The sequence below is a fragment of the Homalodisca vitripennis genome, chromosome X (assembly GCF_021130785.1).
Source record: "Homalodisca vitripennis isolate AUS2020 chromosome X, UT_GWSS_2.1, whole genome shotgun sequence".
NCBI classification, from domain to species: domain Eukaryota; kingdom Metazoa; phylum Arthropoda; class Insecta; order Hemiptera; family Cicadellidae; genus Homalodisca; species Homalodisca vitripennis.
Window position 1 is genome coordinate 89381010 of NC_060215.1, and position 22844 is coordinate 89403853.

The window sequence follows — 22844 nt, forward strand, 5'->3', positions numbered from 1 at the left end:
CTGGCGTACATATCATCAATTGGTACTTGTTGGTATTGGTATCCATTTCTGACACCCACCAAACGGATGAAACGACGCTGAACTCGTTCAAGATCATCACAAAGGTACTTTTGGTGTGGATTCCAAACAGTCGATCCATATTCCAGAATCTGGCGTACCAGGGCACAGTATATTGTCCTCAGGGCTACCATATTTGTTATATGTTTAGAAAAACGGGAGATAAAACCAAGCATTCTGTTTGCCTTCGAGCAAATATTATGAACGTGAGCCTCAGGGCTAAAATTCTGTGTCAGAGTAATTCCCAAATCTCTCACTTCATTTACTCTAGCGATGGTTTCTCCTTGCAACAAGTAATTGTACATTATAGGCGAAGTGCAACGGTAAAATGATATGGCTTGACATTTCTTGGCGTTTAGTGACATTTTGTTTATTAAGCACCATTCATATACGCCATGAAGACTATTTTGAAGTGATTCACAATCCGCAACATGAGTAATCTGTGAGTATAACTTGACATCGTCCGCAAACAATAGGCAGTCACTGTTGATATTCAGAGGAAGATCGTTTATAAAGAGTGCGAAGAGATAAGGTCCAATGATAGAGCCCTGGGGAACACCGGAAAGTGAGATAAACTCAGAGGATATTGAGCCAGCAAACTTCACTGCAAGCCTGCGCTCAGAAAGGTAACTCGACAGCCAACGAACTGAAATGTCATCGAAACCAAGCGCAGAGATTTTCTTGAGTAATAAGGCATGGTCAACAGTGTCAAAGGCCTTGGAAAAGTCTAAATATATTGTATCCAGCTGTTTGCCATTAGCAAAAGCATTCTGCACCTGAGTCTGGAGTAACATTAAGTTTGATAGAGTCGACCTTCCTGGTGAGAAACCGTGTTGCTGAGGACAGGTTAACTGAGCAATCCTAAATCTTATTCGATCAAGAAATAGATCCTCAAAAACTTTGGATATCGCTGAGAGAATGGAAATGGGCCTGTAATTTGAGGTGATGTCAGTAGGTCCTGATTTATGAATGGGGACCACGTAGGCTGCTTTGAACGCCTCAGGAAAAATTCCCATCGCAAGTGAAGTATTAAATATGTGGCAAACTGGAATGGCCAAGATGCTTCTGCTGTACTTGAGTTGAACTCGTTTTCTTGGTTCATCTAGTATTATACAGTTTGATGCCAAATATGAAGTTTGTTCGTCATAGATTTTCTCGCGGAACTGGTGGAATAGTTCCAGTTTTTTTTCTGTGGATAAGTTGTGAGCATAACAGTTCCCACAGCATTTGCAGATAGGACCCTGAAACAAAACAAAACTAACAATAGGCTAATAATGAATGGACAATAATCATTAAAGGCATTGTTAAAATGCAAGGTATTTTACAAGCTACCCTAAGCTAACTTCATCTTGTTTCTAACATCAACTTAAAATTATATTACATTTAATATATTCAGGAATAAACATGTTTTTGATCAGCCTAAATAGATATAAATATTTAATTGTGCCTACTTCATTAAAACAAGATACATCCAGTATGAAAATTAAGTAGCCAAGGAAAGTACAGCGTTTGTTTACATTACATAACCTAGTATTAATGAAGACATACCGTTTCCATGTCATGGTATAAAGTTATCTTGGAAATTTCAATATTAAGTAGAGAGTGAAGCCAAGGGAGACAGCTAGTATAATAATAAAAGTAAAATATACAATAGTTTATTACTGTTATAACGACAAAACAGTTTTGTAATCAAAGCAGTAAATTCGTTTAGCCTAGGAAGTTACAACGTTGTTGACACTTACCTCAGTTGGTGGAAGTAAAGCACTCACTCGTTTTTTTCGGGATGAAATATATGCCTCTCCACTATCTCTTTTCCTCTTCCTCACATTAGATTTCCATTTAGAAATATTAACTCTAGTTTTTTTTGCCCTGTTTAGATGTTTTATTGCATTAGATGACAAATGGACTGTATTGGAGTCAGCCATCTTTGCAAGTTACAACGTTGTTCCCCGAGCGTCTTCAAAACTCTTGCAGGGTGACCAACATTCAACAGCTGAAATAACCTTTAAAATATAAAGTAGGAAGGTTTTTTTGTAGTGGAAGCCTGCATTTAGACACTTACAACGTTGTTCCTCCACTAAATCAATTTGTTGAAAAATCTAAGTTACAACGTTGTTACGGCCACCTCTTCAATTAGTTCTATAAGATTATTTTCCGAGTAAAAAATAATTAATTTAGCTTTTTACCGGTCAACCCGATCTAAACAACAAAAATGAACCATTTCCAGTTAAAGTATTCATATGTCGTTGAACAGAATTTTTCCACAGATGATAGTCTCTTTTCGTAGCCGATGACGTGACGTTGCCATTAAAAAATGGTTATCCAAATTGAATTGAATGATTGTTATTACGGTACTTGTAGGTTATTGGATTCACATTCGTACAACATTCCCTTCTGTTGAGAATTTTAAACATGTGCATGACGAATTAAACAGCAAATGTTATAAAGGAAAATAAACACCAAAAAATACTATTTAACTTTTTAGTTGTTTTATTTTTAAATATGGCAGTTACGTTGAGATTATTATCATTTGTTTCTCCTAGAACTGTTCAACGTTCTACAATGAGGTAAAATTTGTTACAACTCATCTGCTTTAATTTATATACTGATAGGAAAGTATTTATGACAACACTTTTTATGATTATATTTCGTAATAAACAGGATTGGTCTAATCTTCCCAGATTGGGGATTTAAACCTTGTTTTAGCAATTAGAATAAGGTTTTGTTCTGAAATTGAAGTATAGGCTATGTTTTTAGAATTATTGGCTGGAGTTGTTTGGTTGGATGGGTCAGGTCACTCTAATTTTGAAAATAATATATAATATATACTTTAGTAATGTTACCTAAAATGATGAATTCAAAACCACTTTAAACAATTTCTGAAAATAGTAGCCTAGATATTTTAATTTTTAAAAAGAATGTTTAAGTAGTGACAAACCATATACTGCACACAAATTATGTCTTAGAATTTCAGGTTCTCAAATATATCATTTATCTAGGTGACCTGCGGGATCAGGATGGGGGAGGATATCAAACTGGATGGGAGGTTAGGTATTTAAGAGATAAGGGGATAACAGGGTTACCAATATTGACATGAAAAAAGGACAGAAAGTTTAAGGGGACGAATAAGTAGCCTATACCAACTGCGTTTAAGTGTAATTTAAGAGTTTTTCGGTACTTCTTCTGTTTTTTTGTCATTTTGGCCACAGTTTCTAACTCTGGTCTGAAGTTTATTCATGGGTGTTTCCTCTGTTATTTCAGACTAATTTTCCTTTGCACAACATCTTTGGACATCTCGGAGTTTATTTATTTTCTACATTTCCTGATTAGTTACATTTTGTTGTGTAGTTTAATTCCAAGAGGCATACACTGTCCTTTCTCTTTTATGGTGTTAGTGACTAGTGAGCGAGGGTTTTCTGTACCTATTTAATAGGCTTTAAAAATGAGTGCTGCAAGTTCACTCTAAAGTGACTAGCTTAGTATTATTGTGTCAGAATTGACAGAAAAGATGTGATGTTTTCCATAATGGGAATTTAAAATCTATGTGTTGTTTACTGGGCCATTCCAATTTAATCAATTCAACCATTGATCTGTATCTTTCCATCTCAGATCTTAATGATTTTATATTTTTCTGCCTTTTGGTTCTTTAAAAGAGCTCTTTAACTTCAATAACTGTTTTAGGTAAGTTGTTTAGAAAATAATGAGAGATGAAAAAAACCTGGATTTTTGTGGATATATAAGCTTGACTTTCAAAAACCAAATGGTAGAAAAATTAAAAACTGCATTTTAAGTAGTCTTAGCAGGTACAATTTCAATACAATAAACATCAAAATATGAGATATCAAGGTCTTAAATTATTTTATTTTCATTGATTGATTTGAAGTGTAATAACCCTACTTTAAGTGTGGTGACCATTATTCTTCTGGTACATAGAATAATTACTAAATTTCCTTCTGACACTTCTATGATGCTGTGTAATACATGCACCTCTCCCTTATAGCCTTCAACTAGATTTATCTAGGACACTGGCTCTGTCATTAATGTTATTACCGACTTAACTCCTGTTTAATTTTTGATTTTTTAACCCTCTGGATTGTAATTGGATTAACTTTTCTACTTGTTCTTCTTATGTAAAATTTCTGATTTGCCTCTCTATCGATTTGTCAAGCTAGCACCATTATGAACAACAGAGGGGTTCGAGTGGATTTAGTTTTCAGTCCCTACCAGAAATTACTTTTAGGAAATCCATTGTTTTCTTACTAAGAGAGGAGCAATGTTACCCTAAATTGTCTGCTGCTATTAAATATCTTAGACCCTACATTGTGTGCTACTATTAAATACCATGGGTCCTATAACAGTGATGTACCAGCCTTTGCTATTGGATGGCTGTGAGGGTGTCCCAAGCCAGATAATACAAGATGATTAAACTTTAGATGACTATCCTGAAGATGTTAATCCAAGAACTGTCAACTAAATTGCCTCTATTGGCAAACCACTTGTCCAGGTTTTGCAAGGGTGTTTTATAAAAAATATAAGGAATACTAAGTTATTTAATTATGCATTGTTATATATATATTTTTTTCATTAAAATCTGTATTTTTTACTATGCATACTTTATCAGTACAATTTGTTTTAATTTTAAACTTGTGTGTGTGTGTGTGTGTGTGTGTGTGTGTGTGTGTGTGTGTGTGTGTGTGTGTGTGTGTGTGTGTGTGTGTGTGTGTTGTATTTTTGTTTTGTTTTAGGGGGGTGGAATCATATCTACAGAAGTGGTATATTTGTACTAAATCAAAATTCCAAAATATAACAATTATTTATACATTTCTCTAGTTTCAGAAAATATATAGTTTGATGGACTTATTTAACAAATATTTATTTTTATATTGATAAAATTTGTAACAGAGCATTTTTTATGAAAATTGGCATTACCCTGGTAACGTACTATATTATAACAATAATAGTTTATCCTTAGATGACACAGTATTATATCACATCAAGAGTTTGCAATAACATATAATTTATCAATAAATTATAGTTATTTAGTATAACTCGTCATATTTATGAATCTGGGAAGCATACATTTTCTTACATGTCAAACTTTCTTCAAATTTAGAAGCCATGTTCAAATTTTCTTCACATTTGAAAAAATAAAATTTTATTTATCCAATAAACACATTTTGTATTTTGAACACATATTCCTAATTTTTATAAAAATGTATTTACAAAAATGTGCAATTATACATCTAGTTTCGGTTGGAGCACTGAGATCTTACATTAGGCCTAATCAGATTCACCACCGCTGTCATGGTTTACTGGTTCACTTTCTAACAACTTTCTTATATCACTAGATTGATCTAAATAGTTCCTATCCATTTCGAATGCATATAATGTTGGTAAAATTCAACATATAAAATAAACAGAACTTGCTAAAATACAAACTTGACATTTCTAACCTAGGCCTACATATATTACGAAACTTGGGTTATTTGGAAACAAAACACTAATTATTTGTTTCACTATACTAAATAATAATACATACTTGCAACAAGCAACATAAACAAACAAACTAACCAAAACGTAAACAACAGCAAAGAAATGACAAGTATGAAAATTAAATACAGTATTCTTCTTCTCTCCCACTTATATCAAACATTGAAAAGTACCAAACTTCATACTAACTGATACATTGATTTATCCGCTATCGAATGCTACCATTGCTTTCATCGAAAAGCATTTTATTTACTTTATAAGGTGGCTTTTTGCGGCAATGTTTGACTGTAGCTGTAGCGATTGTCACTAGTACCTGGGTTAATGAAGGCTTCCATATATTTTGTAATAGATTTCATTGCATCGTCCAGAAGCACACCTCTGTAGAGAATTGGTGTGTCTCCATTTCAAAGATAGTTCAGGAATTGAAGCAACTAGTGAAACAAAGAAGAGGCTGTACAGAAGATTTAAGTATATCTTAAGTGCAATGGCTTATGATTTCTTTATGATTCAAGAGAGGTGCATAATAATGGCAGTTAATTGTCTCCTGTTGAATTTATGTTGAATTCACTACTCCAAGAAACATCAAGATATTCTGGTACTTGTAAAGCAACTTAACTAACAATTAACAACTGAACCATCGTCGAGATTGGTTGACATTTGAGTTTCATCTGGAAAAGAGATGTGCAAGATATTTGCCCCTTACTTTGTTTCTCTGTTTACTGACCCTTAGGTTTGTGCTCCCAATCTCAGATTTGACCAATTTCAATCTCTCACATTGGGTTCTGTTTACTGAGACGATCATCAATAAGTTACCTTCTTTGGATGTATTCAAGCGACACGGTTCTCATGATATACCTCCTTGTATACTGTGGTATTGCAGTTATTAGCTAGCCAATGGAATATAAGTGTTTTAATGTTTCACTGAAGATATTTTTCATCTGTCTTTAAAAGTAGTTCCTCCTTTCTCAAAACAAGTGATTTTACTGAATGAACTTCATCTACAACCTTTGGCAGATCAAAAGAAGGTTGCTGACATGAAGCTGCTATATAAAGCTCTTAGGGCAAGCTGTAGTGGTGGCGATCTTGAACTTAGCATTAGAACATCATCACATACAGTGTTAGACCTCATGCACTTTTATGACATTTTAGTCGTAGAAATATGGGAGAATACTTATTTTCTGTATTATTTCACCATTGTTCTGTAATTGCAATTATATATAGATACTGTTTTTATTCAAGTGAATATGCTATTACTTACTATTGCATCTACTAGTATTCATTGTCACTATTTCATACTAAAGGTGGTATGGGTAGATGGATGTACTTCTATTACTAATTCTAAAGCTTTATGATTAAAAGTAGCCATCTATTATGTATTCACAAGTTCTGATTAGTTATATTGGTAGTATAGTTCTGTTGTTGTGAAATTTGTATGGGAGTAGAGAGTAGGCTATGTGTTTTTATGTAGGAATAATATGTATATTAGTGTAATTCTTAAGTGTTTGAAGTGTTGGCATCATATAAGGACATACTGAAATGAACAGTAAACAGGCTGCTAATATTTGTAATTAATTCCCCCGTACACAATTATTTGTTATGCATGGGGCTTTTAATAGTTTTAAAATATTTATTCATGAATAAATATATTTGAAATGGTATGAAATAAAATGTAAGAAGTTATGGTTGAGTTAATTTTATTAATTTATTAAATACCTAATAGAAGTTATGGTTAGTTAAGTTATTTTGTATCATTCTTTTATTAAAATTGATAAGAAGTAATGGTTAGGTTAGTTTAAGTTTTGTTTTTAACTTTATCTAGAGTACGATTCTTTCCATCCAATACATTTTAACGATACGATAAAAATGAAAATATAACAAGTAGTAGCACTCTCGACTCCATGTCAGTTTATACTGGCAGGGTAAGAATTAGGATACATTAGTAAACTAAAAAAAACAAAGGTTAATTTAAGTAAATTTCTTCAAAAACAGTATGACCAAACTAGTTTTCAGTTGCATAATTTATTTTTGTATGTAGGTTTAAAAACCTGCTACAGTTTTAACACGGTGAGATCCATGGTGTAGCTGTTTCTTTGTTCAACAATTTTTATTAACAATGATTGACTTAAAAGAAAAACAGGATTTTGGACATTTATCATTGTTATATGCCCTTTCCTTTCAACACAATTGCAAATGTCAAAAATTCAATTTTCCTTTTAAATGCTTCTCGGTCAGTACCATGGGTATTATTGGTGATTCGATAGTCATTACTGACAGCCCACAGGTATCCACTGTTTTTGCAACTAATGTCTCTAGAAGGACAAATTGTTTAAACAAAGTTTTTATGCAGATAGCACATACTGCTTCAATGGTGTACCAGCAATTCTCTGATTGTCAATACATGGAAAACTAAGGTGATTAATCTTCACATCCATTCTCCCAATACAAATTTTCAGCAAAACATTCTCCTTTTAGATATAGAAGCCACACCGACAAATAGCTTTCTTGTTTTGACTTTTAATGACTGACTTTCTTTTTCAAGTATTACTGGTTTGTTTGCCAGGACAATCAGTAGTGGTCTGTTTATTCTTCATAGACTGGCAGACTATGCAGATAGACAGGTCCTGTTTGCTGCATATTATGGATACATATTTCGCTATATGATGATCTGTGATCTAGGGAGAACTGAATTTGAGAAATATGCTTATTTTTTAAACTGCAGAGAAGGCAGTGTCAGAATCACAATCTGTATTGCCATTACAAAATACATGCATGGCATTGTCACAACAAAGGCTATACAAGAACCTCAAAATAGTAACAACTACATACTCTTAATGTGGTCTAAAAATTTGTTCACATTGTATACCGCTAGATGTACCTACATATTTTGAACATATTTCTTAAAATTATTTACATCAAGACATTTCATATGATTTGGTAACATGTACATTTTAATGCCCATCTCTGCAAATCTATTTCAACTCAATTTTCAAATCTATTTTTTGTGGACTGATTACACTAATTAACTCTAAGTTTACAGTGGTTTCTGGTAAAATGACTGTGTACAGAACTATTTACAGTTAAATCTGGTAGGCTATTTTTAACATACACTAATATATCAAGCACAAACAAACAAAGGCACAGTAAACACTCCCAGCTGTCTGATCAAGGGTTTCTAATGAGCCCTACTGTTAACACATTGATCCGAATGGCTCTTTTTTGTAGTATTAATAGCCTTTTTGGTTAAAGGTTGTTCTAAAGCTGCGCAACTAAATAAGAACCATCTGTGGCCTTTTGCCCTTAGACTCTTACACAAACTTCTCCGGCTTAGTAACCTATTGACTATTCATTAAATATATATTTAGAAGCTCTTAATATCATTTTAAAAAGAAATTCTATTAAAAAAAATCAACACTATTCCTATCCATTACGAAAAATTGTTCATTTGACTATATCACACAAACAAACATTTAATTTACAATAGTATCAACATATACAATGTCTTGACACCATCTCTTTGGAATGAAACTTAACGAAAGCAAGACTCAAACTATTCTCATTGGAACTTCTAGACTTCTGAACAGTATCGACTTGAACAACTCTCCTGCACTCATATTGAACGGTCATCCTCTTTCATACAATGACAAGGTCAAAAATCTTAGACTGACTATTACAAAAAACCTTAGTTGGACTGATAATGTTACTGAGACTTGTGGCAGGGTATTTACTGGCATTCATAGTCTTAAGCAATTTGCTATTTATTTACCCTTGAATTTGAAAGTAATGCTAGTGGAGACTCTGATTTTCTGCCATTTCAATTACTGTAGCGTAGTTATAAATGACATGACGGTTGAGCTTTTGGACAGATTACAACGTGCTCAAAATTATTGTGTTCGCTTTATCTTCAACCTTAGACGATATGACCATATAACACCCTTCATCAATAAGTTACATCTGCTAAAATTGAATCTACTCCATCAGTTCCAAATTCTTAGCATGTTACATTCTATTTTGTATAATGATTATTCCCCTTTTTATATGTCTGAACGCTTTTTTATTTCTGAAACAAGCAATTGGAATATTCAACGTGGAGCCTCTCTGTTATCTATTCCTGTTCATAGATTTTCTATTTACAGTAAATCATTCACAGTCTCTGCTTGTCGACTCTGGAATAATCTCCCAAATAATATCAGAGTTATTCGTAGTTGGGAGCGGTTTTGGGGGTTGCTTAAGGACCACCTGTTTCGGGCCTCGTCGGGTTGACGGTATCGTGGCATAGGGTTTGGGACAATGGCTTTGTATGAATGGTGATGGGTGAATATATTGTGGCTCTTATTTTACACTAATAGTATAATAAATTTATGGTTAGGTGTAAGAGAGGACTTAATAGTCCTAACCTCGCCAATTGAATGTTTTTCTTTATATTCAATAAAGACATTTTTCATTTCATTTCATCTCTTATTTGTCAAAGGTTGACATGGCTAAGTTTAAATGGCCATTATAATCCTCACTGCTGCTGCTGGGGAATATTATTGAGTTCTAGACTTTTTAAATAATTACAAAAATAAGATAGTTGTGAAATGTTTGCTAGTTTATTTGATTTAACATTATTAATGTATGCCGAATCAATTTATTTCAACTATTGCCTGTGAAATGTTTTTGGCAAATAAACAATCTCAATCTAATTATTGGAAATTGAATAATTTAATTTAAATCAAGAAATGTATGCTCTACCAGTATGTTTCTTTGTTGCGCACAAGTGAGCTCCAACTGTAAAATTCAGATGTTGTACAAACTAGGTTTAAAAATGAGACTTAGATTTGGTAATAGTTACCTTTTATTAATTGACAATTGAGTAATCAAAAAGCAAGAGATAGGTTATGACACACTGTTTACCAAATACTGATAGCTGTTACTAAACATAAAAGGTGATATTATGATTAAGTATTAATTTTTTTAAATACCTACACCTGAAACATTTTAGCTAAAAATGGGCTTTTAAACTTTGTTTAGAGCCTTATGGGATATTTTGTTCTCTTGTACTTTTTAAATGTTCAGAGGCTAGTCACAAAGCTTCATGAAAATTCAAAGTCCTTAAGCTCTTTACCTTAAGAAAGATGTAAAATTGTTATAAAAATTTAAAACCAGATTTTTTTTGTTCACCGATGTTATTTTGAAGGGGGGCGTGGTTATTTACAGTATTTGATCAATGATCAATCAAAGAGGTATCGTGTTGTTTTTCTATTCTTTGATTTATAATTTGAATACTTGTTTGAGTACTTGTTTCAGATGTATTTCTTGTATTAAATTTTAATTCCAAACCATTTATTAAACTTTTTAATTAGCCCGACAATTACAAATTTGGATTTGAACAGTGACATCTAATGGTGTTGATAATCTATTGCCAAGCCGCCTATAATCGTCATGATAATTTTAGTCTGCCAACTCACCTCATTCTTGCTTTAGATATACAGTATATCACTTTAGTACATCTTAGCTGGGTTCTTGAGGATGCCGGTTTTAAAGGCATTGAATTCGCTGAAGAATTTGTGAGAAATGGCTCAAAGAAGAACTTTCTTAGACTTGAACCGGCTATGGTATAAGCAAGTCAACTGCTTACCAAGCAATTAAGGAATGGTCCAGAGATAAGCACTGTCATCGGTGGCAAAAAACTCATTAGAGACATTAACATCCAGTTCTTAAACTAGCTGATGAAGCTAAAATAAGGCCTTTTGATACAGGTAATCACTCATATTACTGGACATCGTCAATTCAGGAAACGTTTGAATATTTTAGGACTCATTACTTAAGATGCTAAGTTTAGACTGTGTAGTCAGCCGGAGAAGGCTGCTAAACACATTTTTATGTATTGTGAGAGACTTCAGGTTAGGATAAGACCCTTATTTGAAACATCACAACCAGGTGATGAATTCGGTGTCAGTATTAGGCAGAACTCTTGGATCTTGTTAAAGGTACAGGATTAGGCAAGCCTGGCTAATTGAACCCGAAGTGCGCAGTAAGCGTAGGTTGACACGTTGGGAACTAGGAGTCGTTCATACCTTCTTTTAATGTCAGTTAATTTAGAAACATGTACAAAAATAATATGAGACAAGGAAAGGAATACAGCTACAAATGCATTCAGTTGAGGAGTCAAGCTTGAATATAAAAATAGTTATTGTAAAGTTACATGCTAAAGACTTAATATATTGTATAATGATTTTGCATATCATTTACTTGCCAACTACAAAAAATATCAACTCTAAACATACTTTTCAAATTAGTTTATTTGATGAGTCTATTTAGTAGGCCTTTTGTTTTAATCTTAGTCCTTAGCACATGTACTTAAGTGAATTAACACTGTTTATTATCTATATCAAAATCTCTGTCATAAAATGATCAGGTTTAGGTTCATTAAAGTTGTAAGTTTTCAAATTAAATGGAAAAAATTATGTTTCAATCAATCAATCAATCAATATTTCTTTATTACATGAACATTAAGTACAGTAATATAGTCATAGTATAATGTAATAGGAAAAGTCACTTAGGTGTTTGTTGCATCCAGGAACTCCTCCAGGGTGTAGAGTGGAGTCTTGACTAGGAATTCTTGAAGTGCTTTCTTCAGTGCGTTTCCAGTTAGCAATTGGAAGTCTTCTGGCAGTTGATTTCTGAGTTTTCGTCCTATGTAGGACGGTTTTCTTTCAAAGAGGGCTGTTCGATGGCGGGGTAGAACATATCTGGAGGCATGTCGTGTGTTGTAGTCATGGAAATTGTTGTAAGTGTCAAAATTGAGTCTGTCAACATGTAGAATTGTTTCGTATACATACAAGGCTGGTACAGTTAGAATGCCTAAATTTGGATACGCTTCCCTGCAGCTTTGTCGAGATTCAAGATTGGCGAGGGATCTAATTGCCTTTCTTTGAAGGGTGAGTATCCTTTTCAGGTTTTCAGTAGAGCTGCCCCAGATGATAAGACCATATCTAATGTGGGACTCTACCAGTGCGTAATAAGCAGCTTTGACGGATCCCTGAGTACCCACTGATTTGAGTCGCCTCATAACGTATATGCCTGCACATATTTTATTGGAAATGGTGCTCACATGATGACTCCATGAAAGTGTACTATCGATAGTTAGGCCCAGAAATTGTGTTTTATCAACTACTGATATGTCTGGAATATTTGTTGGTATTTCCTTTTTCCTACTGAAATGCACTTGCGTTGTTTTATTAGGATTTATTGCCAGATCATTCAGTGCACTGTATTTGATGGCTTGTTCGAGAGAAGTCAAGGAGTTAAGGGATAGTTCATCTGCTGTGTCATTTTTTATAAGAAGGGTAGTGTCGTCTGCATACATTATGCAGTCAGTACTGGAGCTGGCGATGAAAGTAGGGAAGTCATTAGTTAGAAGAATAAAAAGAACTGGGCCAAGTACCGATCCTTGAGGCACACCTCGTGCCAGTGGTTTTGGAGTTGATGTGTACGATCTGGTGATGCAAGATTCAGTATGCTGTACCTCCATAAGTTGTGACCTTCCTCTGAGGTAGCTGGAGAACCATTTGTTCTCTATGCCTCTTACTCCCAGATTTTCCAGCTTTTTTAAGATTAGGTCATGACCCAGACAGTCAAAAGTCTTGCTGTAGTCAAGAAATAAGGCTGTTACGTACTTTTCGTCATCTATGCTGTCAATGATTGATTCTACTAGGCTAATAATTGCTGATATGGTTGATTTTCCTTTTTGAAATCCATGTTGGTTGACTGAGATTAGGTCATGTTGTTTAAGGTAGGCCATCAATCGCTTCAGAACAAGTTTCTCTATGATTTTTGCAAATGTAGATATTAGCGAGATGGGTCTATAGTTCTGAGGGTCTGATTTCTTCCCTTTCTTGTGTTTTGCATAGACCTTTGACACTTTAAGCCTTGAGGGGAAGTGACCGTCTGCAAAAGATTTGTTAATGATTGCTACAAGGGGTTGGGTTAGTTCATTTGCACAGAACTTCACACTCTTTGAAGAAAACTCATCTATGCCACTGGACGATTTGTTTTTCAGGCTGCAAATTGTTTGATTCACCTCGGTCCAAGTTGTTGGTGTCATGCAAAATGACTGTGGCAAGGGAATGTGCAATAAGGTCGGGTTTTTTCCTGTCCACCCAGGTGCTAGGGTATGTATTTGGTTTTGAATTGTCATGCCAGCCATCTGAGTAAAGTAAGTGTTAAGGCTTTCGGCTACTTCTGTAGGATTATGTAGGGTGGTGTTGTTGATGTTAAGTTTAGGGCACTCCTGGTTGCACTGTTTCCCACGCCTCTCATTATTAATCAAACTCCATAGAGCCTTGGTCTTGTCAGATTCTTCTATGTGCTTTGAGTTTGCTTGCCGATGCAGTGTTCTTAGTTTTTGGTCATATATCCTCTTACTGTTTCTCATTATTTCTTTGTCTCGAATGTCTCCTGTTGTTTCATAGGTGTTGAGGGCTCGTAGGTAGGAGGCTTTCATATCGGCAGATTCCAGGTCATAGTAATGTGATGGTTTGGTAGGGCCTCTGTTCTTGTGTTTCCTTTGTGGGCAGCAGATATCTAGGGCAGTACAAAGGGTGTCATGGAATATATTATATGCAGTTTCTGTGTCTTCAGCAGTTTCAACAGCATTCCAGTTTTTGTTGTAGAAGATGGATTTGAGATTTTCAAGGTTCTTTTTCCCCATTTGTCGCTTTAGTTTTGATGTTGAGTTGGTCTCTTGATTTAGGTTAAGGCTGCTCAATTGGGCTGTATGGTCGGAGAGGCCAGTTTGTAAAATAGTTACAGTGACCTCTGCTTCTGGGATGTTGGTGCATACGCAGTCTATCGAGGATCTCGTCTCGGCTGTTACCCGTGTCGCAGGAAGGGAAGCCTTCTTATGTTGTGTGTGGTTAGTTCGTCTTGTAGCATAAAATTGTCAGGGTTGTTTTCTTTTAGGCTATCAATGTTTATATCCCCTAGTAACAAAAATAACTTATTCTGTGCTTGGCTGTGGTCTAGGATGTGTGATAAGAAGTTTAGGCCACTTCTTGTGTTTCCACCAGGAGGGCGATATACACCAAGGAGATATATTTGCTTTTCTTTAATTTTGATCTGTGCCATTGCTGCCTCAAAGAGGAGCTCTTCACAAAAGTGTGTAATTTCAATGGCCTCTACATTGGTTGTCAGGTTGTCCTTACAGTATATAGCGGCACCTCCTAGCTTGTGATCTGTTCTGCTAAATTCAGTTACCAGATTGTAGCCTTGTATTTTGGTGTTTAAAATTTCACTTTGACTGATTTAACTGGATAGGACATAGTGAAGCCTACTTAAACTATCCTACAACAAAAATAACAATTTATAACTTAACCAAAATTATTGGTGTTGAACAGTCAGTGTGTGTTATATTCATAATCTATGCATTTTCATAAGATCTTGGACTAACTCTGGTTTCAGATCATCCTTGATATTTTTATTTCTTTCGGATAATGAGAAGTTGTCTACAATAAATATAATTAACTTTTGTATCAGTTATAATATCACGATGATTACAGTAATATCTGTTGCATAATTCTGACTGTGGACTCCCTGAAATTGGTAACTTTGAACAGTTTAACTGGTCCATTCAGAATGGTAAAAGTTGTGGAGTAACGGTAATTACATATCTGTAATTTTGTACATTTGTGCAAACATATGCAATTTGTTATTATAATTTCCTTTTGATGGAAGGGGATACAAAAACAAGGATTTTGGTGCAAATGAAATGTCTATTGTTTTTTGTTTTCAACATAGTTTAGATCAAAATTAATTTATCCATTTACATTATAAACTAATTCGTAAATTATATTAAACAAAATATCAATTATAAATACTCAGCTTTGCAACAGTTTTCAAAATAAATATACAGGGTATTTTAAACTCTTAAAATTCCCAAGAGGGGGGTCTTCAATATTTTTATGTAGAGAAAATTTTTTTAACCAATCCTCCCAAGTTTCAATTTAATTCAATATTTCAAATCCTTATATGCGATTGTTACTGATCATTACTTGCAGATATGTTATTTAGGTGTCAGTTCTTCATTCCTTATTCGGCTCATTTCAGAATTTGTCAACTCTTTGAACTAGACTGAGTAATTATGTAATTTATCCAAGAATGCTTTAAACATACTGTGATTTATCACTATAAAAATACTTGTTATAGAGAGGTTTTTGAGTAGGAAATTCAACTCCCAAATCAATATTTCATAACAAATGGAACTAATAATTATTGTATAGAACGAGCAGTTACTAGTATTAAGACAAGAGTTAGTGAAGAACACACCAAATGATGCCTCTGTGAGGTATTGGGTGTTGGCAGTAAGTTTAAAGAAAGGTTATTTGTAATGGGCAGTGACGCTGTCATTATGAGATGGTCCATATGTTTGTGGTGATGGTTGTTATGTAACACCAACAAGCTTATCACTTCATCAAATGATTATTATGTAAATGGAAGCATAGAGTCACTTCACATGAAAGGATTGCTTGTTCTTCTGTATTTTTGTAAAAGATATTAATTTTTGTCTGATAAATAAAAACTCTTATGAATTGTATAAATTTCAATTGGTGATTTATTAATAATAGCTATGTTTTCGATTATTTTTTAATTATAACATTTTAAACATAAATTTTGTATAAATCTTCAAACATTAGACATGTGTTTACACCATTGAAGATACAATGACTTAAAGGAGTGTGTGTTAATTAAAATTTGTTTTAATTAATAAGATAGCATTCTATGCTCTAAATTATAAATTTGGATATTAATGTGTTAATGTCTAGGTTACCGTTTTAATTTAAATATTTTGATTAATTGTTCTAAAATAACATTATTATAATTTTTTTAAATCTTTTATTTTTCATACATAAATGGGTACTTAATTGTGTTATGTACTGAAATAACACATTTCAAAATTTGGGTCCTAGTATTTTCAAGTAGTACAAAATTGTTTAAAATAATTTGTTTAATGGTAACAAACCAATTGTTGGTTAATTTAGGATTCTTTTGAATTCCCTGAAAAGTAACCATGTTGTAATAAATTTTTATGAAGTGTGAAAAATATATAAGGGATATTATTTTATTAATGATTTTAGTGTAATAGCAGTGAGCAAAAATCAGTCAGAAAAGGTTGACCAAATAGTATTTGTATACGATATTATACTTATTTCTCCTTATCTCAGTAAGACACCTTGAAACATATCACTGTTTTATAAGTTTGTAATCTAGCCTACATACTTAATACTGAATTTATAAATAAATACCATGGATAAAAAGTTATCACGAAAAACATTTACTTCAGAAAGATATTTATACAACAATAGTGGCAGTTTATAAATAAGTGGCACCATGTAATAGACAGAATGTGATAACTTAATGTACATTACAACTTATCTTGAGCCATGCATGTATCATTTACTGCAAAGTTACAGTAGTTAGGTGGTTTGCACGCTGGATTTATTTCTTCTCCAGTTCTGTTCCTTATTAGTTTACTGTATACAGTGCGGAGACTCGATTCTTTCCACACTGCGTCCTTTGCACTGACATATGGGAGAGTCTGAAGAACAATTTAATAAAACTATTTAGTTTACAAGAAATTAACACAACTGTATATGTGGTTTCACTTATTTTATCAAAATATAACAATTAACAAATATGGCTTATATACATACATACATATATATATATTATATATATATAATATATATATATATATATGTATGTATCGTTGAAAACAAGACTAATAGGTCAAAATTATTTTTTGAACCGATATTATAAGGTGACGATCCAGTAACAAATAAACTGAACATAGGCAACTTTATTCAATAATTGATGTTAATAGTTAATAATGTAGGCCATAAAACCGAGAAAATATTATTTTATTTGTATAGTCCATCATGATCATTTGATTAGTTTGAGACAAGCTTACTGAGTATGTATGTAATAATATGAATACTTAGATAGCTTAATCTACTTCATTTTTTGTATTAAATTGTGGAACCATTTACTTAAAAAAATGTTAAAATATTCTTTAAGGCCAGTAAGTTTAAATAGCTGGTTTTGTTGTATTGTATACTATTGCAGTTAAAAAGTCATTGTTCCACTGAAATGTAAATTAAGAAAAGTCAACTTAATTTTTTCTTACCGAATTAATGCAAACCTTTTGTCAGGAATGGATAAAAAAGTTTGTAGTGCACTCATAATCATTGTGTAGCGAATAAAATGAAAATTCTATTATTAATTTTGTCAATCAAATTATTTATTATAAATAGGCATTGCAATTGGGAAATTACTAACAAATAATGTCAAAAAGTCAACAGTAACATTCACTCTTAGGCTTACAAGTTTCCACTTTATCAAAACATAGCTTAGACAAAATATTACATTTTTGAAATATTTTTATTGAACAGAAAATTTGTTTTATCATCTGTGGTAGGATTATTGTGGTATACATCATCTTAATGGCAATACCTCGTTTAATTGATATTTATTTATTTAAACATATTCACTGCGCTTGTTCCTCATTGTCCCATGCTAGTATTGTGGACTGTGCACATGTGTGACTAGCATCTCACTATCATTAGTTGACTACATCACAGGGAGGGGAGGATTATTGTGCTATATGGTGAAACCAATTCTGTTGTTAATTTGATGACACGTTTTGCACCAATGCCGTTGTTAGATCATCACAACGCCCTGAGTAGTCCTAATGAAATCTTAAAAGCGTAGAGTGACGGGAGGGATCATTTCATATCTAACTATTAGATATGTTTTATATTATATCTACTAAAATGTAGCCCAAAACATTGACAGTTCATATGGGCCACCAGCTACCTGCAGATGGAGTATTTTGCAGTTGTAGTATTTTTCATATGTAGTATTTGTCATATGTAGTATTTGTCATATGTAGTATTTGTCATATGTAGTATTTGTCATATGTAGTATTTGTCATATGTAGTATTTGTCAAAACTCTACAAATCATCTGTGTTACATTCGGGTAAAAAGAAAACCACCAATTCTGTTAACCATATGAGGATTAATATATTGGATGCAGTAAAACGTAAACTATCTTGTCAATATAATAAGTGACAATAAAAGAATTTTAGCACAACCAAAATTATATTAAATACTTAATAGCAAAAGTGTAACTTTGTTAAAAAATTAGAGGTTCCAGACTGACACATTTTATGACACTAATATTCTGCCTTTGATAATCTTAAACTTGGCTGTGAATTACTTCTTATTAAATACAATTTATGTTTTAGATAGGTTTATTTGTAATAAAGGTTTTGAAAAGTAAATCCCTTATATAATATTTACAGTATATTATACAGAACAACTTTTTTAAATGTTAATAATTATTAACTTGATCTGATTATTTAAAAAATTGTGTAATTTTTCTCAAAATGTTATGTATGACAAAGATAATTAATTATTTAATTTCAACTCATTACTAATTCTGATATTATTCTCGTTAAACTAATTTTACCTGTCAGTGAAATTAAAAAGTGAAAATATCTATCTTTTCAAAACATTTTATGTAACACTGGCTATTGAGTGACTAAGTTTTTTTTAGACTTGGCAGTTCAATAATTGGACTGATTTAATGAGGGGTTTGTTAGCCTACCTACAGGATCTATATTGATAATGTAATCTACAACAATTCAAGTTTGTTACAGACGAATTATGACAAGTTCAAGCCTTTGTGACGTGAGCGAGAGCTGGCTCAGCAAGCTGCTCGTCCGCAAGATTGAGCCCACCAAGGAGCCCCACTCCAGAATGTTATCTGACAAGGAGGTTATCTACGAGCTCCAGACTCACAATGTTAGGCCTGACTCAACTGCAAAATATCTTGATAACTAGTGAGTACTCACTATAGGAGTAAGGCTTGGACAAATGACTTATTATCTTGATTTCAGCTATAGAGTACAATTTTTAAATACTTGGAAATATAAAAAGAAATATGGGGAGTATTTCTAGGGTATTAAGAGATACTTTAGGAATGTGACCCCCAAAGAGGAGTGGGGCACTTCCCAACTCTAGATTTCAAAATGGATACCCTTCTTTCTCTGAAACATTGTTGGAAAGGGTACATAAACTTAGAAATCTTTTGCTTAACTGAAAACTCAACTTCAACTTGTTTTTTTTTATATATGTTTAAAATAAGTATTTAATTTGGATGTAACTCCAAACATTTGGGAAAGTTATTTGTAGGCAGTCCACGGTAACAAAAAGATAAATATAATCAGCCACTCATACTTAGTGTAATTTGACTACAGGGATATTTGCTGTTCTTTAACCTGTTGATAAGTGTGGCAAAGAATAGCCTATTGAGTGCACAGGATTCTCCAATAAGAGGAACTATTACTTTCCCACTAAACTCTCCACTACCCATAAAAAATTGCTATTTTTGTCTATCATATTATCTAAATCTATTTGTGATCATCTGTTGTAAACTGTTATTACTGTTGACAGTGAGAAATGTGTCCACATGATCCATTCCCGCAAGGATGAGTTCAAGTGCGACCTGGTGGCATCGTGGACCGTGCAGGTGGGGGATCTTGACCAGGCTTTACACCTCTGGAGGTACACCGGTGGCTTCACGAGCATCGATAAATGCAACGCTTTACTTGCTGTCGACAAAGTCAGTTGAAAACTTACCTCTGTCTTATGTTGTTTATTTCATACTAGTACTCCTGCACAGCATCAGCATACTACTTAAATCTATGTATGACAATTGTCATAAGCAGTTGGCAACAATAATACATTTATGCTAATGTTGCTTCAACAATATTTACCCAGGTACTAATATTTTATATGATTATATCAGTTTACAACTAGTGTTGAACTGATGTTATTGTTAGATAAATTTCAAATTGTCAATACAAATTCAAGGTGTTGTGTTAAACTTGCCCCAAGAGTACAGGAGTACATTTGGTTTTAGAATGCGACTGGCTTATCAGCTGAATATCAGACATATACAATAATAATTAAATAATTATTTAATTATTTGTTTAAGACTTAGAAACAAATTTAACTCTTTATTAGAAATATATTTTGAAGCTGTGAAGATAATAATTCTGTAATTTCATTGTTTCATAATAGGAAAACTAAGGTCAAAATTGGTTGAAACTAAACAATTTTATTTGCCAAATAATAACTTACAAATTTGTATAAAAGGTTGCTAAGTGACTGTTATTTTTTGACAGGTTTAACCCTCTCCCATACATATTAATTCTAGGTGCACATGGCACAACTGAACCCCATTATTTTGCTGTGCTGAGTTAAAACGCACATGGTATGGACCCTTGCTGCCATTGTGATTATTATTACTTCCTCTTAATAATATACATAGTTTTAAATTTATTATAAAATATAGTTACTAATTATACTGGAATATACTCTCCTTTTTGTGATAGTTCAAGAAGTAGAGATACTTACAAAATGTAATATCAAATCGCTTTTAGGTACTTTGTAGGATTTAGTAATTGATCAGAAAAACACCACATTGATTTTCTTGCAGCAGAACAACAGTTAATTAGAAGTATTGTCACTAGAGAGCAGTGCCTATCAGATTAAAAAGGTGTAGAAATGACTGTCACATGCTTGTCTGCTGGAATCTGGAGTCAACATCCATCTGAAGAGATCCAAAATAGTTGTTGAGAAAAAAGCTTGAAATGAACTCTGCATCATTTCAACATCAAAGTAATGTAGACTAGAATATCAAGTGCAATCTAATGAATAGGTATTCTCTACCTCATCAGGTGCACAGTTAAATGCACTACGATGTTTTGGACAATGAAGTCCTCAACATTCGCGTTGAATCAACCCTTCCAACCTTAGCTAGATTATGTGTAGAAAATTCAGTTGCTCCGCCGAGCTTTGGGATCATGTCTGAAACATCGTAGTGTATTCAATTATGCACCTGATGAGATAATGAGAATATCTATTCATCTAGATTGCACTTAAATTTGCAATCTTGATGTCTCTGATTTCAAAACGATGCAAAGAGTTCAATTCAAGCTTCTTAGTCACCGACTTTCTTTGATCTCTACAGATGGACGTTGATTATCTAGACTGCTAGAGTCAAGTCTGTGACAGTGTCATATTTTAGACACTGTGCTTAAGTGGAATGTGAAATAGAACATTTGGATTGAATTAACCCTTCCAACCATAGTTGCATTATGTGTAAAGCAGTGAGATGTGATCTGAAGCTTATGCACTACAATGAGTCTGTGGTGGCCAAGGTGATCCAAATGGGAGAGAGTTAAGATGCTTACATTTTACGTCTATATGCAAGAGATAGATGCACACATGACTGTGTTTAATAATTTTCTCTTTTCATATCTTCTGTCAAATGATTAAACATTTTTAAGACACCCACTCACTTTACTTCTTATTGGTCTATATTGTTTAACTTTCCCATACTGTTTAATTTATACTCAAATGTCAGTAGTGGTGACTGAAATTTAATACAATGTATAGAAAAAGTGCCATTTTTTCAAAATGAAGAGAACAGTGTAAGTAAGTTTTTATTTTTAAGTTACTTTTTATTTACAAGTTGCAATTCTCTGACGTAGTCTAAATTTTGCTAGATTGTTTAATTCTTTAAAGAAAATTTTAGATTGTAAACGCTTCTTTGGTAACAGAATATTGTTTATATTAGCATTTGCTGAAATATAGTTAAAAGAAACCCTTTTTTTACGTTACATTTTTAGTAGAGTAAAACAGCTTAGTAAGTAAACCTGAATATTGTAAAATAGTAAATGTAAGGAGTTTTATTATAATCAAAAGACCCAATTCAATATCATCAGGGCATGAATTATCATTGTCATTCATACTATGTAAAATTCATAGATATTACATTTATACATGAACATATCCATGTCGATATCATAGTAAACATCATACAGTTATGGAACAACTAATGAGCCGTTAGCAATACTGTCAGAGAATTTGAAGTTTTAACATAAGAACGAAATATTACAGGTATATCAGCAACTGTTACAAGAGCGAGGAAACTATCTGAGGTCTCGACACCTTCAGTACCTGTTGGCCTTCAGTTACTGGCCTCCCATCGAGCCTAGAAAGGGCAAAAATCTCTATGAGATCCGCAGCTACAGCCTAAAGCCTGGTACCATGATCGAGTGGGGCAACAACTGGGCTCGTGCCATTAACTATCGGCGGAACAACGATGAACCATTTGCTGCGTTCTTCTCTCAGATTGGTCGTCTGTATAACGTTCATCATATATGGTGTAAGTAATCTTTTTATTCAA

At 33.2% G+C, this 22844-nt stretch overlaps 1 protein-coding gene across 1 annotated transcript in view; it reads left to right on the forward strand.

The window, feature by feature from the left end:
* The first annotated feature begins 2357 nt into the window (after positions 1-2357).
* Positions 2358-22844, forward strand: part of LOC124369324 (protein NipSnap) — a 39227-nt gene continuing 18740 nt past the window's right edge. The window contains exons 1-4 of the mRNA XM_046827276.1: positions 2358-2624; positions 19246-19428; positions 20042-20210; positions 22556-22823. Of these exons, the coding sequence (XP_046683232.1) occupies positions 2560-2624; positions 19246-19428; positions 20042-20210; positions 22556-22823 (685 nt within the window). The 5' untranslated portion in view covers positions 2358-2559. The remainder of the gene's footprint in view (positions 2625-19245; positions 19429-20041; positions 20211-22555; positions 22824-22844) is intronic.